Source organism: Pseudophryne corroboree, chromosome 4 (assembly GCF_028390025.1).
Source record: "Pseudophryne corroboree isolate aPseCor3 chromosome 4, aPseCor3.hap2, whole genome shotgun sequence".
NCBI classification, from domain to species: domain Eukaryota; kingdom Metazoa; phylum Chordata; class Amphibia; order Anura; family Myobatrachidae; genus Pseudophryne; species Pseudophryne corroboree.
Window position 1 is genome coordinate 557,071,493 of NC_086447.1, and position 17,856 is coordinate 557,089,348.

General features: G+C 42.6%; 1 protein-coding gene across 7 annotated transcripts in view; it reads right to left on the bottom strand.

The window, feature by feature from the left end:
- The window catches only part of MAP7 (microtubule associated protein 7), a 401,030-nt gene that overhangs the window by 69,646 nt on the left and 313,528 nt on the right, over window positions 1–17,856 (bottom strand). For all 7 annotated transcript variants that reach the window (XM_063917404.1, XM_063917401.1, XM_063917406.1 and 4 more), the window contains 6 exons: window positions 15,496–15,608; window positions 14,765–15,054; window positions 13,381–13,558; window positions 13,039–13,231; window positions 10,156–10,236; window positions 5,454–5,504 (listed from right to left, as the gene is read on the bottom strand). In XM_063917404.1, coding sequence (XP_063773474.1) covers window positions 5,454–5,504; window positions 10,156–10,236; window positions 13,039–13,231; window positions 13,381–13,558; window positions 14,765–15,054; window positions 15,496–15,608 — 906 coding nt within the window. The remainder of the gene's footprint in view (window positions 1–5,453; window positions 5,505–10,155; window positions 10,237–13,038; window positions 13,232–13,380; window positions 13,559–14,764; window positions 15,055–15,495; window positions 15,609–17,856) is intronic.

The following is a 17,856-nucleotide window of genomic DNA, read 5'->3' on the forward strand; positions in this document are numbered from 1 at the left end:
TTCCTTGCTCTGAGCATTGTTTGAATTACCTGTTGTGAGAATCCTCGACTTCAGGATAGAGGTTTCAAGAGCCACGCCGTCAAAGACCGCCGATCCAGATGTCTGTGATAACAGGGACCTTACATCAGTAGATCTGGACGATGAGGGAGCAGAAATGAAGCATCCATTGACATTCTCTGCAGATCTGTGTACCAATGCATTCTGTGCCAATCACGGCACCCTTTGCTTGCTTTATTTTCCTCACCACCCTGGGTAACAGGGTGATCGGAGGAAACAGATAAGCAAGATGCAAGTCCCATTTTACCGACAAGGCGTCCACAAAGATTGCTCCGGGAGCCTTTGCCCTTGACCCGTATGCGGGCACCTTGTTGTTCAGACGGGATGCCAAGAGATCTATTTCTGGCAACCCACATTTGTCTACTAGAGTCTGAAAAACCTCCGGGTGTAGAGCCCATTCGCTTGCTTGAATGGTGTGTCGACTGAGAAAGTCCGCTTCCCAGTTTAGGACTCCCGGAAGGAACACTGCGGACAAGGCTGGAAGATGGAGTTCTGCCCACTTTAGTATGCTACTTACCTCCTTCATTGCTTTTTGGCTGCGAGTTCCACCCTGATGGTTGAGGTATGCTACTGCCGTCGCATTGTCCGAGCAGATCTGGACTGGATTTCCCTGAAGAGTGTCCTTTGCCTGAACCAGTGCCATGTATATGGCCTGAAGTTCTAACAGGTTTATTGGCAGGCAACTTTCTTCTCTTGTCCATTGTCCCTGGAACCACAATTTTCCGGACACTGCTCCCCAGCCCTAAAGATTGTCATCTGTTGTCAGGATCTCCCATTCTGATATCCAAAAGGGTCTCCCTTTGTCTAGATGGGATGTCTGTAGCCACCTGGCTAATCACTTTCTTACTTTCACTGGAAGTACCATCGTCTGTTTCTTTATTGTCTGATGTACTCCATTCCATCTGGCCAGAATCAGACACTGTAAAGGCCTCGAGTGGAATTAGGTATATTACACCATGTCGAATGTTGACACCATCAACCCCATCACTCGCATGGCTGCGTGAATGGATACCCTCTGACTGTGTAACAAGTCCTGAATTCTTGACTGTACCTTGGATATCTTGTTCCGAGGTAAAAATACTTTCTGCAGACCTGAATCCAGTACAGCCCCCAAGTGAGTCATCCGTTGTTACGGCACCAAAGATGATTTTGCCCAATTTATGAGCCACCCGTGCCTCTGCAGATATGTTATGGTCTGTTGAAGATGGCACAGGAGTAATTCCTGTGATTGTGCCAGGATTAAAAGGTTGTCGAGGTATGGAAAAATTCCCTGCTTGCGGAGATAAGCTGCCATAACCACCATAATCTTGGTAAATACTCTGGGGGCTGTGGCTAACCCAAAGGGTAGGGCCTGGAACTGGAAATGCTGCTGGAGGATAGCGAACCTGAGATAATGATGGGACAGTGCTATAGGAACATGTAGATAAGCATCTTGAATATCCAGGGATACCATATAATCCCCTGGTAACGTCTCCATGTGGAACCTCGTTACCCAAATATATTTGTTTAGCATTTTGAAATTGAGAATGGGCAGAAATGACCCATTTGGCTTCTGAACCAAAAATAGTTGGAGTAAAACCCCTTCCCCGGTTGTACCGGGAGTACTGGAATGACTACTCCTGACTGAAGCAATTTCTGAACTGCTTCTTGCAAGGCTCTGGCCTTTGTCTCTACCACGAGACGGGCTGGTACAGAAGAACCTTCGAGGAGGATGCTTCTTGAAGGAAAAAACATAACCTAGAGATACCGCTTCTTGCACCCAGACATCTGAAGAAGTCGGCCCCCACACTGGGATCCCCCAGGCGGAGGCCCGTACCATCAGGCTGATGGCTTATCTTCTGGTTTGGAAGCTGGCCCTCTGGTAGCCCAATGCTTTTTTGATTTACCAAACTTATTGTATTGGGGCTGCTTACGATCACTTTTTCCTTTTGGTTTTTCTTGAGATCGAAAGGGCCGGAAAACCAGACCCCTAGGTTTGGGGTTATATGTGGAAGGAAACTTGACCTTCTTGGAGTCTGCTTCTGCCTCCAGAATATCGATCAGTTCTTTACCAAACAGAATATTTCCAGAAAAAGGCAAAAATTCCCAAACCTTCTTGGATTCTGAGCAGCTATTGTTGAGGCTGATGCCATAGAAGCAATAGTACCCATATCTAATGCGGCTTCTTCCAAGAATACTGCTGCTTGTTTAATATGGGCTATATAAGATTTTTGCTCTCTAGAAGCTGATGAAAAATCACTTTCCAATGAATCAACAAAGGCAGCCACTGCCTTTGCTATCCAGGCTGAAGCCATGACTGGCCTTATGACTGCTCCAGACAGGGAAAATGTGGTTTTTAGAAAACCATCCACTCTCCTATCTGTGACATCATTTAAGGATGTTGATGGCAAAAGCAATATAGATTTTCGCACTAATCGAATCACATGCGTATCTACTTTAGGAGCTACCTCCCTTTTTAAACAGTCCCCAGCTGGAAAAGGATAATTGGAGTCCCATTTTTTGGGAATTCTATAATTTTTTATTGGGTGTTGCCGAAGCCTCTTCCATGATTTCCGTCAACTGATCTGACCCTGGAAACTCAGTCTTAACTGTCTTGGGACGTTTAAACACAGGTGCCTTGGTTTTTAACACAGGCTCTGCTGAATCTGCTAAAAATAGAATAACCTTCATTGCTCTAATTAATTCAGCTATATCCACTGAGCTGAGACCTTCTTCCTCCTCTTCGTATACTGAAGTAGAGTAAATAGAGCTTTCATCACCCGATGAATCATCATGTGTAGCCTGTGAAGGTGAAGATTTACTTACCATCGGTTTATCAGCTTGTTTCATTTGAGAAGCTGCTGGAGGAAATGATATATCATAGGTAGGGAGCTGCATGTATGGCTACCCTATTCCTGGTACAGAAGCTGTAGGAATTATCCGTTCAGCTATACTGGACAAGGTCTGTGCAAACATAGCCCAAGGTGGCTCTATCTGTACCTAATGGTGTACAGGGATCTACCTTGTGTTCTGCTGGAAAGCAAAACAATTTGCACATAAATTATCCTGAAACAGATCCTGAGAGGATAATACAGTTTTGCAAGACAAACATGATATAAGTGTTGCTGTAAGTGTACCTTCGTCACTTTTGCCGCTCTTAGACATGATAAATAATCAGCACTTTCACAGTGTTCTACACAATTTGTAACTGTGATCACTTTAACCTTCTGAAGTGATATCAATCTGACCCTACCCATGCACCAGCATTAAGGATCAGAAGAAACAACAACTGACAAACATATATTAAAGTCAGCAAACACACTAGCAGTCAGTCGCATGTTATATATTAGTCATATGAGCACATCATCAACTACAAACACTTATTTAAGTATGTAGGTGAACATTTACTGAATCCTGTAAAACAGATCTAACGTATTCAGACGCAAATGCGAAGAAAACCACAGTAAATGTACACAGACTCATATGCAATAGGCACTTAAACTTACCTATTCATACTGACAAAGTAGATAGACATTTAGTGCTGCATAGCCCGTACTCAGTAGAGTGGGATACAGGGAGACTCACCCCGCTACCAGTGATCGATCAATACGTTAGCGAACGCTGAGTGGATTCAGACACTACTAGTGTTCACTGCCGCTCCAGGAACCCATAGTGGACACAGACGCTCAGTGAACACAGACACACCGGTCACACAGCCGCCTATGCTGTGACCGAATCTCCTCACGGTAACGTTCAGTGAACACAGACGCAGTGGTCACACAGCCGCCTATTTTGCGACCTGATCTCTCGTGGTAGCGCTCAGTGAACACCGACGTAGAGGCTTTCTGCTGCGACCAAGTCCCCTCTGGTAGCGTCTGAGATGGAAGCGCGGAAACAGTTCATGGCGGGAGACTCGGCGGAAACTGGTCATGAACCGGGGGGAGGGGCAACCACGCGAGCATCTGACTCCCCACTGCTGACATCAACCCTAGGGATCGCGGCCTCATGCTATTCCTGGTGCCTATGATCCCTAAGACCTAGCGCTGGAGCACCCGTGGTGGCGGCGCGTCAGCTACTGTTTGGTAGTCTCTTACCAAAACAGTGTGGCTGTGTCCGTATTCCATGCATGCTACGCAGAACTGATGCCTTACCTTCTCCCCGTGCTCCGGCCACAGTCGCCCGCCGAAACAGCACTGTACTCGTGGGTAAGCGCTGTCGCAACCCGATGGAGAGTTGTTGGAGCGACTATTTTCAATATGCATGTAAGACGCTGTTTAGAAAGATCATGCAAAGAAAATAGTAAGACTATAAAATAAAATAAGAAAGCTTGAGGCTGCTAAAAAACAGCAGCCCTCTGACCATGGTCCGGCTCCTGCCGCACCAAACAAAAAACTGATTTGCCTGAGCCAGGGAGTGGGATATATGGACAGGCCCATTGCATCCTGGGAGGCCGGAAAAGCTTTTGATCGTTTGGTGCCAATCTGCTGTCGCTCCATCATATCCCATTGCTATCCTGTGGATAACCTGTGGACCCTGCCGGAGAAAACATAGGAACTGGAGTGCAGAATAATGTCAGCAGGTGCTCTGGATTAAGGCGTTAAAATCTGAAATATTTGGCTGTAAGAGAAGGCAGTTTGTTTGCCGAAACTAGAGGCAGGTACTTCTCCATCATACAATACTATCAGGGAGGTGTCTGGCTCCAAATTTATTCTGCAGCAGTACAAACATACACCCAATATCATTAAGACCTATCTTCAGCGTAAAAAAGGGCAAGGATTACTGGAATTGATGATATAGCCTCCACAGAACCCTGATCTCAACATCAATGACTCTGTCTGGGATTACATAAAGAGACAGAAGCAGATTTGAGCAAGCCTACATCCACAGAAGATCTGTGGCTAGTTTTCCAAGGTGTTTGGAACAACCTCCCTGCCGAGTTACTTCAAAAGCTGTGTGCAAGTGTATTTAGAATTGATGATGTTTTGAAGGCAAAGAGTGGTCACACCAAATATTGATTTAGATTTCTTTTCAGTTTTTTCACTTTGCATTTTGTTAATTGATAAAAAGAAACTATTAACACTTCTATTTTTTTATAGCATTCTTATTTTGCAGCATTTTTTGCACACCTGCCTAAAACTTTGGCACAGTTCTGTATATATAAACATTTATCAGTTAAGCTTTATATAGGATGGTTTGGGTTTTGGCTAAACCCCTAAAAAAGGGATTCACTACATGCTTAATTTCCAGAGCAAATGCATGTCAGCTAGATACTCTGGTCCCTTGCACAGTAAAAGTACTAAGCTGACCTGTAAGGGGTAAAATCATCAATTACTTTTTTATGGGAAGCATATTTGGTACTAATACATGGTTTTAGCCCACGAGGAAATGTATACAAGACAATTACTAGTTCTTAATACCTTATCTCCAGATTCACTACGCCTGGTTCTCTTCATGATCTCATCTAGTCGCTGTGCAATACAAAAAAAAATGTGGAAGTTTAGGTGGAGTTAAATAATTTATCAACAGAAACAAGCTCCACAATACACTGCTGTAATCTGATGCAGGCCAGTCAGTGACCCACCCCAATAAGTTGTCTACAGAACGGGCACAGCAGGCAGCCAAAAGGCAAGGTGGCAAGCAGTCACGGGGTACACTGGTTTGAAACTCTGCTCTCCTAATGAACATCTGAACTACATTTTATACACAAACATTGTATGGACATAAAACAGATTTACCTATCCTTCCCAGATTTTTCACCATCTGTATTGGTCCGTGTCAATGAATACCTTTCTGCAGTTTCATGTTGGAGGTCAACTCGCCACCTCAAAGTTAGCATTTCCAAAACTAAATTTTTATATTTCCACAGACCAATAGTAGTTACCAACCTGATATCTCAATCACTGTTGATAACTCGGCAATCACAAGCTTCACCTACCCCACAAGCTCGCTGCGTAGGTGTCATCCTTAACTCTGAACTGCCCTTTGTTCCCCATATTCAATCTGTCTCAAAATCATGTTATATACATCTTAAAACATATCCAAAATATGACCATATCTTACAGAAGACACTACAAAACCACTAATTCATGCTCTTATTATCAACTGATGTTAATAATTGCAATAGTCTCCTAACAGGTCTTACCAAATACAGACTTTCACCACTACAATTCAATTTGAACGCAGCTGCGAGGTTAATTCTCCTTACCAAATGTCATCGTCTGTTGGTACGCTTTTACTTACACACACAGCTATTAACCAAACGACACAAACATACATCTCTCTGCTTATCTCAAAATATCTCCCAACCCGACCTCTCCACTCTGCACAAGATCTGCGTCTCTCATCCACACTCATTACTCGCTCCCATGCACAATTGCAGGACTTTCTTCGATCTCTGTGGAATGCCCTACCGCAGTCTCCAAAATTTCAAGCATTGCCACAACTCACCTTTTCAGGCAAGCTTATCAAATTCCAAAACTACCCACATAATAAGCTTTCCTATCTAAATATATCACCTCTTCACACATATCCTCACATTTTCTTTTTTTTCTTCACTTTCACATCCTCCTGACCACTGGTCAACATTGCAGTGTGACCATATCATACAAGCAGGGGTGTAGCTAGAACTTTGTTGGCCCCATAGCAACATTTATAAGGGGCCCCATTCCCAATGCTCCTCTCCGCTGCAGGTGTTAATGTTAATGTCCCAGTTCACGTTATGTCACATTGTAGGCAGGGCCGGCTCTACCAATAGGCAGCTTTAGGCGGCAGCCTAGGGGCACCGGCCACTGGAGGGAGCCACTGCATTCATTTAGCAAAAAACTGAAGGGGTCAGTAATGAACTTACAGATGGGGGCATGTAACACAATAAGGTGCATGCAAATATATGATGCCTGAATCCTGACAGCTGACATCCAGAATTTTAGCATGCCGGGGAGGGTTAGGCTGCAGAGAGGAAGGGTTAGGGTAAAGTTAATTCATTGAATTCAAGATGTTGGTATTATAGTGGTCAGCATGCTGCTGTCTGTATTCTGACCGGCGGCATCGCGTATCCAACCCCAATTAGATATCCCCACCAGACCCTATATACAGCATTATACAGTATATAAAGAATATACTGCACTACAGCAATTTTAAAGTGAAAGTTGATTGTGAACAAATTCACAACTGTTTTTTTACTTTATATATAAGTAAAGATATACTTTATCACTTTAAAAGTCCTGGGGGTAAATTTACTAAGATGGGAGTTCTACTTAGGATGGGATGTTGCCCATAGCAACCAACCAGATTCCAGGTACTATCTTCTAGAAGGTGCTAGATAATTGAGAAGCAGAGTCTGATTGGTTGCTACGGGCAATATCCCATCTTAAATAGAACTCCCACCTTAGTAAATTTACCCCCTGTAGTGTTGTCTCTTTTCTCTGCATACGTTTAATGATGCAATTCACCCCAGCCCATCTGCATCTCCCCTTCAGGAAGTAGTGGACGTGGTGGTGGGGTTTGCAGGTTAGGGGGGGCGCTAGGCTGAAGATTTGCCTAGGGTTTCACAGAGGCTCTACACTGGCCCTGATTGTAGGGCTGCCAGTACACATTATGCCACACAGAACGCCCAATTCATAATATGACATACAGAGGGGGGGGGGGGGATTCAATTGTTTGAAAAGTCGGTTGGGTGTCTGTTTTTTCCTGTCGGTTACAATTGAATACCCCCCCCCCCCCCCAGTGTGTCCATTTCCTATTATGCCACATTAGAGTGCCCCCAATTCATACTGTGGGGTATATTCAATTGAAGCCGAAAGCTGCTGTCTGTTGGAAAGACTGCAGTTTTCTACTATTTTAGGTCGGAAGGGGTTCCGACCTATTCCATATACCCCAAAATTATCCGACAAGTCAAGGAATTCGACTAGTTGGAAAGCACGTGGATCGGCGGAATAGCTGCTGATCCCCGTGCTTCTGTTGGAAACGGGGGCAAATCCGATAGGTTTTGCCCCCTTTCCGACCATCTCAATCTGACTTTAAAAAAAGTTGGATTGAGATGAGGGACATGAGGGAGCTGAGAGGAGAAGACGGGGGAGAGCCGCAGGGAGACGAGTGACTACAGCACAGCATATGCAGGAGGATGTGTCACAGCTGCCGCTCACAGCAGCGTCCGCCCAGCTCCAGCAAGCGAGGTCTTGCTTGCTGGAGCCGGGTGGACACTGCTGTGAGGTCTGGTAGCGGTGCTACATCCTCCTACAACTCTGCTGTAGTGCTGCTCTCCCCTGTCTGCCCGCGGCTCTCCCCCCTTCCCCCACCCCGTCTCCTCCTCTCCGCTCCCTCATTTCAATTCGACTTTTTAAACGTCTAATTGAGATGGCCATTTGAATAGCCCTGGTCGGATCCATTCCGACAAATGAATGTCGGAATGGATCAGACTTCAATTGAATATACCCCTATGCCACACTATAGTGCCTCCACTTCATATTATGCCACACCATAGTGCCTCCACTTCATATCCACATTAAAGCACTGCCCCAGTACATATTATTTAACATTATAATGTCCTCCAGTTCATTTATACCATATTACAGCGAGCAGGTCCAGGGGCCTACCTAGATATATTGCAGGCTTCAAGGCAAAAGTCTGTAAGAGTCCCTGTGTACCACCCAGTGGGGAAAAACGTACATTATAAATATATATATAGAGGTTGAGTATCCCTTATCCAAAATCACACATTTTTGGTTGCCCTACTGAGATAATGACACAAATATATTTATATTATATTATATATCTATATAATATATCTATATATACACATAATATATAATGTATGTGTCATTATCTCAGTAGGGGACTCAAAAATGTGGGATTTTTAATTTTGGATAAGGGATACTCAATATATATATATATATATATATATATATATATATCTCAATGCATATATCCCTATAGATTGTAACCTTGAGAGAAGCTTTCCTACCTCTATGTCTGTTGTTTCCAACTGTAAAGCACAATGCAATATGCTGCGCTATATAAGAAGCTGGTTATAATAATAAACATATTTCAAGTAATATAAATTTCAAAAAGTAACTGACTATGCAATTATTGACTTATTGGGTAATTCTGCTTCCTTCCGTAATGATAGATAGATAGATAGATAGATAGATAGATAGATAGATAGATAGATAGATAGATAGATTGTCAAAAAGAACAGTTGGGGATTTATTATTTAGTTATCTTTCATTTATTACAAAATTGATTTAAGGATTCATTAAACATTTTTGTATTTTTTAATTAGTGAGGATGTACAAACAAAACAGGTTTAGAAACAGGAATATACTGTCTCACCTTTGCTCTTTGTGACACTGGTGCTCAGTAACAAGAGCGTACTAATTATAGGGATAACCAGGGCTTAAAGTGGTCCTGGAGAGGTGGTGGAACTCATTTACCATGCCACCTACCACCCCTCCCCCACCCCCGTCACATTAAGCGGAGCCAAGACCAGTGCTAGTGTTTTTAGCACCCCCTGCAAACTATAAATTAGTGAACTACTTCCCTTGCCTTAAAAGGGACATTGATCTTGCAAATAAGCAGCATGGTCACACAATAGTACCCCCAGTTCAAATGACACCACACAATAGCAAAATCTTATTCAAATCACACTGCATGGAGTGCTCCGATTAATATTACACCACATAGTAATGCCCCTTATTCAGGCAATGTCACTCAGTAGTGCCTTTTATTTACGTTGCACTACACAATGGTGCACTTTACACCTGTTATGCCACACAGTAGTGCCCCATATATATACAATGCCCACAGTAGTGCATCTTATACACAATTACCACAGTAGTACTGCCCCTTACACATAATGCCCACAGTAGTGCCCCTTATACACATTTCTGCCTCTGTCACTCCAGCAACTTAAAGTTTGTATGCCTACAGCACCTTCCTCACTTCCGTTGTACCTCCGGCCCCCTCTCATCTTGTCTGCAAGATGCAGAGCCTGCTCCTCTTCATGACTCTTTGTGACATCATGACAACAGATATGCCATTTTGGAAAACAAAGCCACTGGGACCTGAGGTTGAATGCTGCCTATCAGACACAGCGTGTGAGAACCCCTGGGGATAACCTCTTACCTTCTTCCTCTCTGAACGTTCCTGCTCCTCTCTTTGGAAATGTTTTTCCCGCTCTATCCTAATGCGATTGGCTTCTTCTATCTAAATAAATAAAAAAAAATAAAAAAAATATTATTCGAGTTTATCAGTTTTTCAATTATGTTTTAGTGATTTCAGCAGAAACCTGTAAATACAAAATAAAAACACTTTGCCTGTGCCCTTATAGAACAGGAAGTTCAGTTTGAGTTTATGTACTAAGTGATTGAAGTATATAGATAACCATTGCCGAAAAGGAATTACTGGTGGATTATTATGCTAATCACTCATTCATTCACTGTGTGCGTGTGTGTATGTGGATATTATATATATATATATATATATATATATATATATATATACACATATACATACATACATATATATATATATACACGCAAAACTGAAGGATAATACTGTGTCCTATTCTACTTACATTTGATTTTTATTACCATTTTAGCTACCCTTCTCCTACAGACTAGAGAAGTAGACAAATGGAGATGTTGTCCATTCTAACCAGTTTCTACTTATTATTTTATAGAATATATTTGGTTGCAGTTAGCAACATCTCCACTCTTTAGAAGGCTTGATAAATATCCCCCTCTGTTCTTTACAGGTTAGCAGTCTTAACATACAGAAATGCAGTGTTAGATGGTTGTTTTATATATGGATATGGTATAGAGCATCTACAGTGTCTAGTTTAACAGTCAAAAGGTTGACCCCATGTGATCAACATGCATTAGGCCGACAGGTACAAAAGGCAGACAGCAGGGGCATAAACAAGGGGGAGAAAAAGGGGAAACAAATATCAAATATGGGGATTATGTAATAGCCTGTGAGACTTTGTGCAAGTCTCCCACTAAGGGGGTGATGCAGAGCTGATCGTAGATGTGCTGACATGCGAAAGACGCACAGCACGGATCTAGCCCGCCCTGCATGTCATGCCCTACCCCCCCCCCCCCCCCCCCAGAGGTTCGAAAGCATCACATGGTGGCGATACTTTCGCACATGGCGAGTATCTCCCTGCAGAGTTTGGGTTGCAGCGGATGCGTGTGACGTCACGCAGCCGCCGTGGCCTGTCCCTGCATCGGTCCGGACAAGCCTGCGTTTTCCAGACCGCGCCCCCCCAATGGCATTCAAAATGCAGCTGGCATGCCCCGGACTGCGTCTGCCTTTCAATCACGCAGAGGCGATCGCACCAGTGAGATGCTTTCGCAGCTCTGAATTAGGCCTTTAGTTAAATCAGCAATAACTTACATTGCAGAATCAACCTGGTATTGTTGTGGAAATCAGTGGTTCTCAAACTCGGTCCACAGGACCCCACAACAGTCATGTTTTTCAGGTCACCCAGCAATTGCTCTGTGTATCGCTAAATGTCACATTTTAAAAACACACAGGTGACCTAGAAAACATGAACCTGTGGTGTAAATGATCGCCGCTTAAAAAAAAATTGATAGTGCTCTCAGCAGGCCTACAGGGACTGGAGCCCGCAGTGAATTGGCAGGGCTCAAACTACACTATGTTACAAAGGACAGTGGCTTATGGTCAGACTCACAAGAGCCAGCTGTCTACAGCATGCAAGATCGGTGTTCAGCGCAAGCTGAGTGGCACCAGGCAGGAGCCGTCCTGACCCCTTTTGTGAGTGGGGCTCCTGGAACAGGGCTGATTAGCGCTGCAGCATGTGTGCCACAGAGCTCCACTGGTAGGTTGGCGTTTACATTTGGATCCAGCTGTGACCCACACAAGTGCTGCTGAACATGTAGATGCGCCTGCTGTGGTGAATCGGCAACGACACCTGCAGATGCCAAAATGGATAGCTAATAAACAACCTGATGTCTGCCTACTCCCATGACCTCACAGCCAACGCAATAGTTTAATACCCAGTGACCAGCACAATAAGTGGAATGGGTGGTTGTCACATCAGGTGCAAGCGCCACCTGTAACAGCAACTGTGAAGGCTGGGTTCACAGCAGGCAGTAGAGCATGTGACTGGAGAGGCCTTTAGAACAGGTGGGAGAGCGGATGTCAGTGTGATCGGTGGCTGGCACAGCAAATGGTCACATTACAGCAGGTGGGCAGTCTTATATGCAACCATATTGTATCAGTTGAGCAGCTTCTCCCACCTTTCTGCTCTGCCAGAAGCTCCTAATCTTCACAGTTGTTGTTACAAGGAGTGCCACCTCTCCCACTGACAGGTCACACTGGGATGGGTACAAAATACAAGTCTATATTCGGTTTGTCAAGCTGAAGACCTGCATATTTTTCATGAACATCGCCATAGATTCTAATATATTACATCTATTCTTATGGGATATACCCCAAAAAACATATCATACATGGGGTCTATTCATGAAGAGGTGAAAAGTGTGGAGAAGTGAGCCAGTGGAGAAGTTGGCCAGCTGCTACGTATACATTTTATAGAATATACTTTATAAATGTTACCTCATTACAGATTGCTTGCCATGGGCAACTTCTCCACTCTTTTCACTGCTTCATAAATAGACCCCAATAGTGTAAACTTACATTAAAAAATTGAGGCGGTCATTGTTACAGATTATCTATAAGGAACCAATCATCCTTTTGATTAAGCCTGTGAGATATATGACAGACCTTAATATCTGACATCATCTGCTACATTAGAGTGTTTGCCAGGACAGCCTAGATCAGTGATGGGGAACTTTTGGCACTCCAGCTGTTGTTGAACTACACATCCCAGCATGCCCTGCCACAGTTTCAGAAAGGCCAAATAGCAAAACTGTAGCAGGGCATGCTGGGATGTGTAGTTTAACAACAGCTGGAGTGCCAAAGGTTCCCCATTCACTGGCTTAGATGCTCAGGAGCTTTGTCAGTGGGGAACATTGAACATACTTGTTTCTGTAGACGCTCCGCTTCCTCCCGCTCTCGTTGCTCTTTTTCCTCTGCCAGTTGCCTGAGCTGCTTTTCTTTTTCCCGACGCTCTTTTTCTTCCTTCAGCTTTCGCTCTGCATCCAGCTGTCTTGCCTGCTGCTCTTGCTGAGCTCTTCCCTCGGCTTCCCTTTGAGCCAATTCCTCCTTTCTCTTTCTGCAACAAGTAAACAAGCATAAACAAAGGGTGCTGTACGTCTTACACAAAAAGTCTGCCACACTGCTTGTTATCTGGTCTGGGTTCATTAACTTTAAACCTTTGACTGTTCTTATTATGAGACAAGAAATTATGAGAGAGCATTTTACCGTTCTTCCTCTTCTTTGTCTCTCTTTTCTTGCTCATCTCTCTCTCTCTGTTCTCGAGCAAGTCTCCTTTTCTCAGCAAGAATCCTAGTGGCTTCCTCTGGATTGTTGGTTCCAGCAAATTGCTTGCCAGACACGGTAGGTGATGGTATGACTGGTGCAGATGGCAATACTGGAGAGTCTTAAATTGTATCAAAAATAAAGCTAACACAATCAAAATTATGTAGTAAATTTGAATAAAATAGATTACTGTGCCTAAAACTGAAAGTATCAGTAGTTGCATATATTTTCTAAAGTAGTATTTTGGAGCACATTAGTTGATTCCAAAATAAAACTAACTACATTTACAGTGATATAATGGAAGACATTTTAAAATTGTAATTTTTGATTATTGCTATAAGAATGTGGTTGTTTATACCTCTAGGATGGGGGCTGGCATGAGAGCTGACCTAACCTGCCTATGGTGTGGCAGAGGTGTGTCTGTGTTGGACGTTCCAGTTTGACCACCCTCCGTCAATTATAGATTGGTGATTGCTTTATCCCCCCACAAAACAGCCAACGAACGGCAGCACTAGTGCAATCATTGTATTGGGTGCACTCCCTTTATTGACCACCCAGACGGAAGCAGTGTCATCACCCAAACAGGTGGGTAGTCAAGTAGGAAAGTCAAGAGGATACCCTTTGTGTTGTGTTAAAGTTGTGTTATAGTGGAGTTGTGCATCTTGGGCGGTATCCACCTACAAAGCATGTTGTTGGTTGTTATTGTGCTGATTCTGGCCGCCCTTTCTTTGCCACCATCATTCCTTTAAATAAATATTTAAATAAATAGCAAACCATTTTGCTGCCAAACTTATGTCTCTGTCTTTATTATTATTGTTCTATTTGTTGTTAAGTGATTTGCACACGATACACTTCATCCGACAGAAGGTTCAGTGATCCTCTCTTTCCAGTGAAAACCTTGGACTAGTGTTTCCTTCCAAGTGTCCCTCCTTGGGTACAATGTTGAACAATTTGAGTGTAAATGTTTGGTATGTGTGTTTGACTTAAAATATACACCCTTGTCATTAATACAGTAGTGTGACACAAAGTAAAATTATTGTAGCCTCAGTTTTAATGCCAGCATGCCCTAGAGTTAGAAAGCTTTCTGAGATTTCCCTGAGAACTAAAAGATTTATTGCCTATATATTATCCAATACCAAAACATTTAGAAATACTGCTTTAGTGTAAAGCAGGTTCTAAAAGCAAATTATTAGATTTAATTTAAAACTAAGCAAGACATCTATAGTCCTCTTATCACAAGGTGTAACTGTTATAAAACATTATACATGTTACATAACTGACAATAAAAGGGAAGAGAGAGCAAACTATGGAAAAAATGTTATAGTACCTCGTATTGATTCTGCTGTGACAGGACTTGAAGAACTTTTCTCATTAACATGTTCTACATCTGCTGGTGGTAGATCTTTTGCCATTAGAGTATCATTAGCTGTGCAGTCATCAGGTTGTTTTTCTTCCTGCTTTTTCTTGGTGTCTTCATTGCTGTCTTTTTTTCCTGGCCGGACGTTTCCAGGGGAGAGTGGACGTTGAGCAATATTTGTTCCCTTGGTGGAACTATTAGAGAAAGCTGGTGCTGACTTACTTGTAATAGACAAAGTAACTGATGACTTCTGTGTGGGTCTGCAAAACCCAACAATATTGCGTTAATAAAAAATAAAAATAAAAAGCAATTACATAATCATTAAACTAGGCTTCTATGAATCTCTGATAGTTATGGCACCTTATCAAGTCTCACTACACGAGTATATTGTAGGCTCCTGCATTGTTTAGCTGATTTTTAATGTCATGTACGTAGGTTTCAGTCACTGGTGATCAATAACAAGGCAGCTGTATAAATAAGCTATAAGAGCATTGCACTGTGATGATAATTTAGGAATGGGGCGAGTGGGTAGTGTATTGATTTATCTCTTGTTATATTACAGTAGAATCACACAGTGCTCAACTCTTACAGATGATCTTATGATGTGGAACTTTAAAATGACATAGCCCAAATATTAGAACCACTATTAACAATGCATCTGGCTGCAGTATTACTGAGCAGCAAATCACATTCACACTTACACTCCAGAAGTAGGAGCAGGTGATTTTGTTTTCAGGATACTAGGGAAGCTCTTGACAGTGGAAGAAGCTGGTAATCCATCCCTATCAGTGTCTTGTTTTTCTTTTTTCTCCACCTTAGAAAAAATACAATAAAAACATTGTCAGGGTAATAAGAACATGATCTCATTACTTTATTTTATGTGGATATTAGATGTGACTATAAATATCATATATTCTGTGTGCTACAGTTTGGACACAGCCTGCATTTGTGCACAAGTGTATCCTAGGGATGGTCATCGACCATCTATGATTTAATATCATAGATGGTCTATGACCAATGTTTAATACTTGTACCATCTATGGGAGAGAACCAAATGGTTTCCCACCATCGATGATAAAGAATCAACTAAATATTTATTTTTCTTTAAGATATGGGGCACAGAGCTCGGCTCTGATGCTTCTGTGAAGCCCCACCCCCGGGCTATGATTGGCCCGAAACCCAATGCATACTTAAGCAGAGGTGAGCATAGGTGGGTGAAACAAATCAATGGTTCCTTTGCAGATGTTTTCACACCACTGATGTTATATATCATTGGTACCATCAATGGATAACCCACCGATGGACATCCCTAGTGTAGCCAGGGTGTGGTTCATTGGGTTGACAGTTCTTAGGACAGTGAGTAGGTCGACACCAGAAATAGGTCGACATGGTCATGAGGTTGACACGGAAAAGGTTAACATGGAAAAAGGTCGACAGGAGTTTAAGATTTTTTGGTGTCGTTTTCTATGTAAAGTGACCGGGAACCCCAAATAGTGCACCGTGCCCTCTCGCATGGTGGGCGAGCTTCGTCCAAGGTGCCTCGCTGCGCTCGGTACAGGTTACTATTGTCAGTCGTAGTCCACGTGGATCACATTGTAAGTTAAAGTTTTAAAAATATATTTTTTTAAAGAAAACTCATGTCGACCTTTGCCATGTTGACCTACTGATCACATCGACCTAAAGACCATATCAACCTAATACATGTCGACAAATAGTGGTCGACTTAAAGACCGGATATGATGTAGCCATATGGTTTTTTTAATTGATTTATGAAAAAAAGAAGGCACTAAAACTCCCTTTTATGTATCTAGAAGCAAATTATATTTGTTCTTCAGGAGGCTTGTCATCTATCAACAGCTAGTGGGTGATGAATAATTACCGCGTGAACAAGGTAGAGTGAAAGAGTCCATCTTTTAAGGCACATTTTTCTTTTATTTTTTTCAAAAAGTTTATTGACAGGCAAAAGCAATATAAGCAATACACATAGACCGCACAAACATTCAGAACAGAATCGGAAAAGTCGAATATTACAACAATCGATTAAGGGAAGAAACAGTACAGCAGAAGAGAGTCAAGAGCTTAAACAGGGCAATTTGTATGACGTAGGACACAGATATAATTTGGTCAAATTACAGCTTCGAGAGGAGAAAGGCACATTTTTTTATAGCAGAGACATGGGAAGAAGCTGTGTCTGTTTCTGCCAGACTCCTTATAGTTGGCTCCTTTAAATCGCATTGCAAAAGTGACAAGAGTGCCACTAAACAGCTGGCAGGGATTATTCTTAAGATGTTTTTAATGCTAAAAATATTGCCTTAGGTTACCTACCTTCCCCCTTCTAACTACCTATGTTCATATTATTATTAGGTTTTCATTAATATGAAGATATATTTTTTTATATTTAATTTTATATTTTAAATGGTCAGTCAGGAATGCAGAAAGGAAAACAGTAGTGCTGTGGCATATACAAATGAAATCAAACAGATTAATTAAAAAATATCCAGGTCCAATATGGAAACACAAATTAGAAGGGACATGGATGAGTATCATTAGCCACAAAAAATAAGAATTTACTCACCGGTAATTCTATTTCTCGTAGTCCGTAGTGGATGCTGGGAACTCCGTAAGGACCATGGGGAATAGCGGGCTCCGAAGGAGACTGGGCACTCTAAGAAAGAATTAGGACTACCTGGTGTGCACTGGCTACTCCCTCTATGCCCCTCCTCCAGACCTCAGTTAGGGAAACTGTGCCCGGAAGAGCTGACACAATAAGGAAAGGATTTGGAATCCCGGGTAAGACTCATACCAGCCACACCAATCACACTGTACAACTCGTGATACTATACCCAGTTAACAGTATGCATAACAACTGAGCCTCTCGAACAGATGGCTCAAAACAATAACCCTTTAGTTAGGCAATAACTATATACAAGCATTGCAGACAATCCGCACTTGGGATGGGCGCCCAGCATCCACTACGGACTACGAGAAATAGAATTACCGGTGAGTAAATTCTTATTTTCTCTGACGTCCTAGTGGATGCTGGGAACTCCGTAAGGACCATG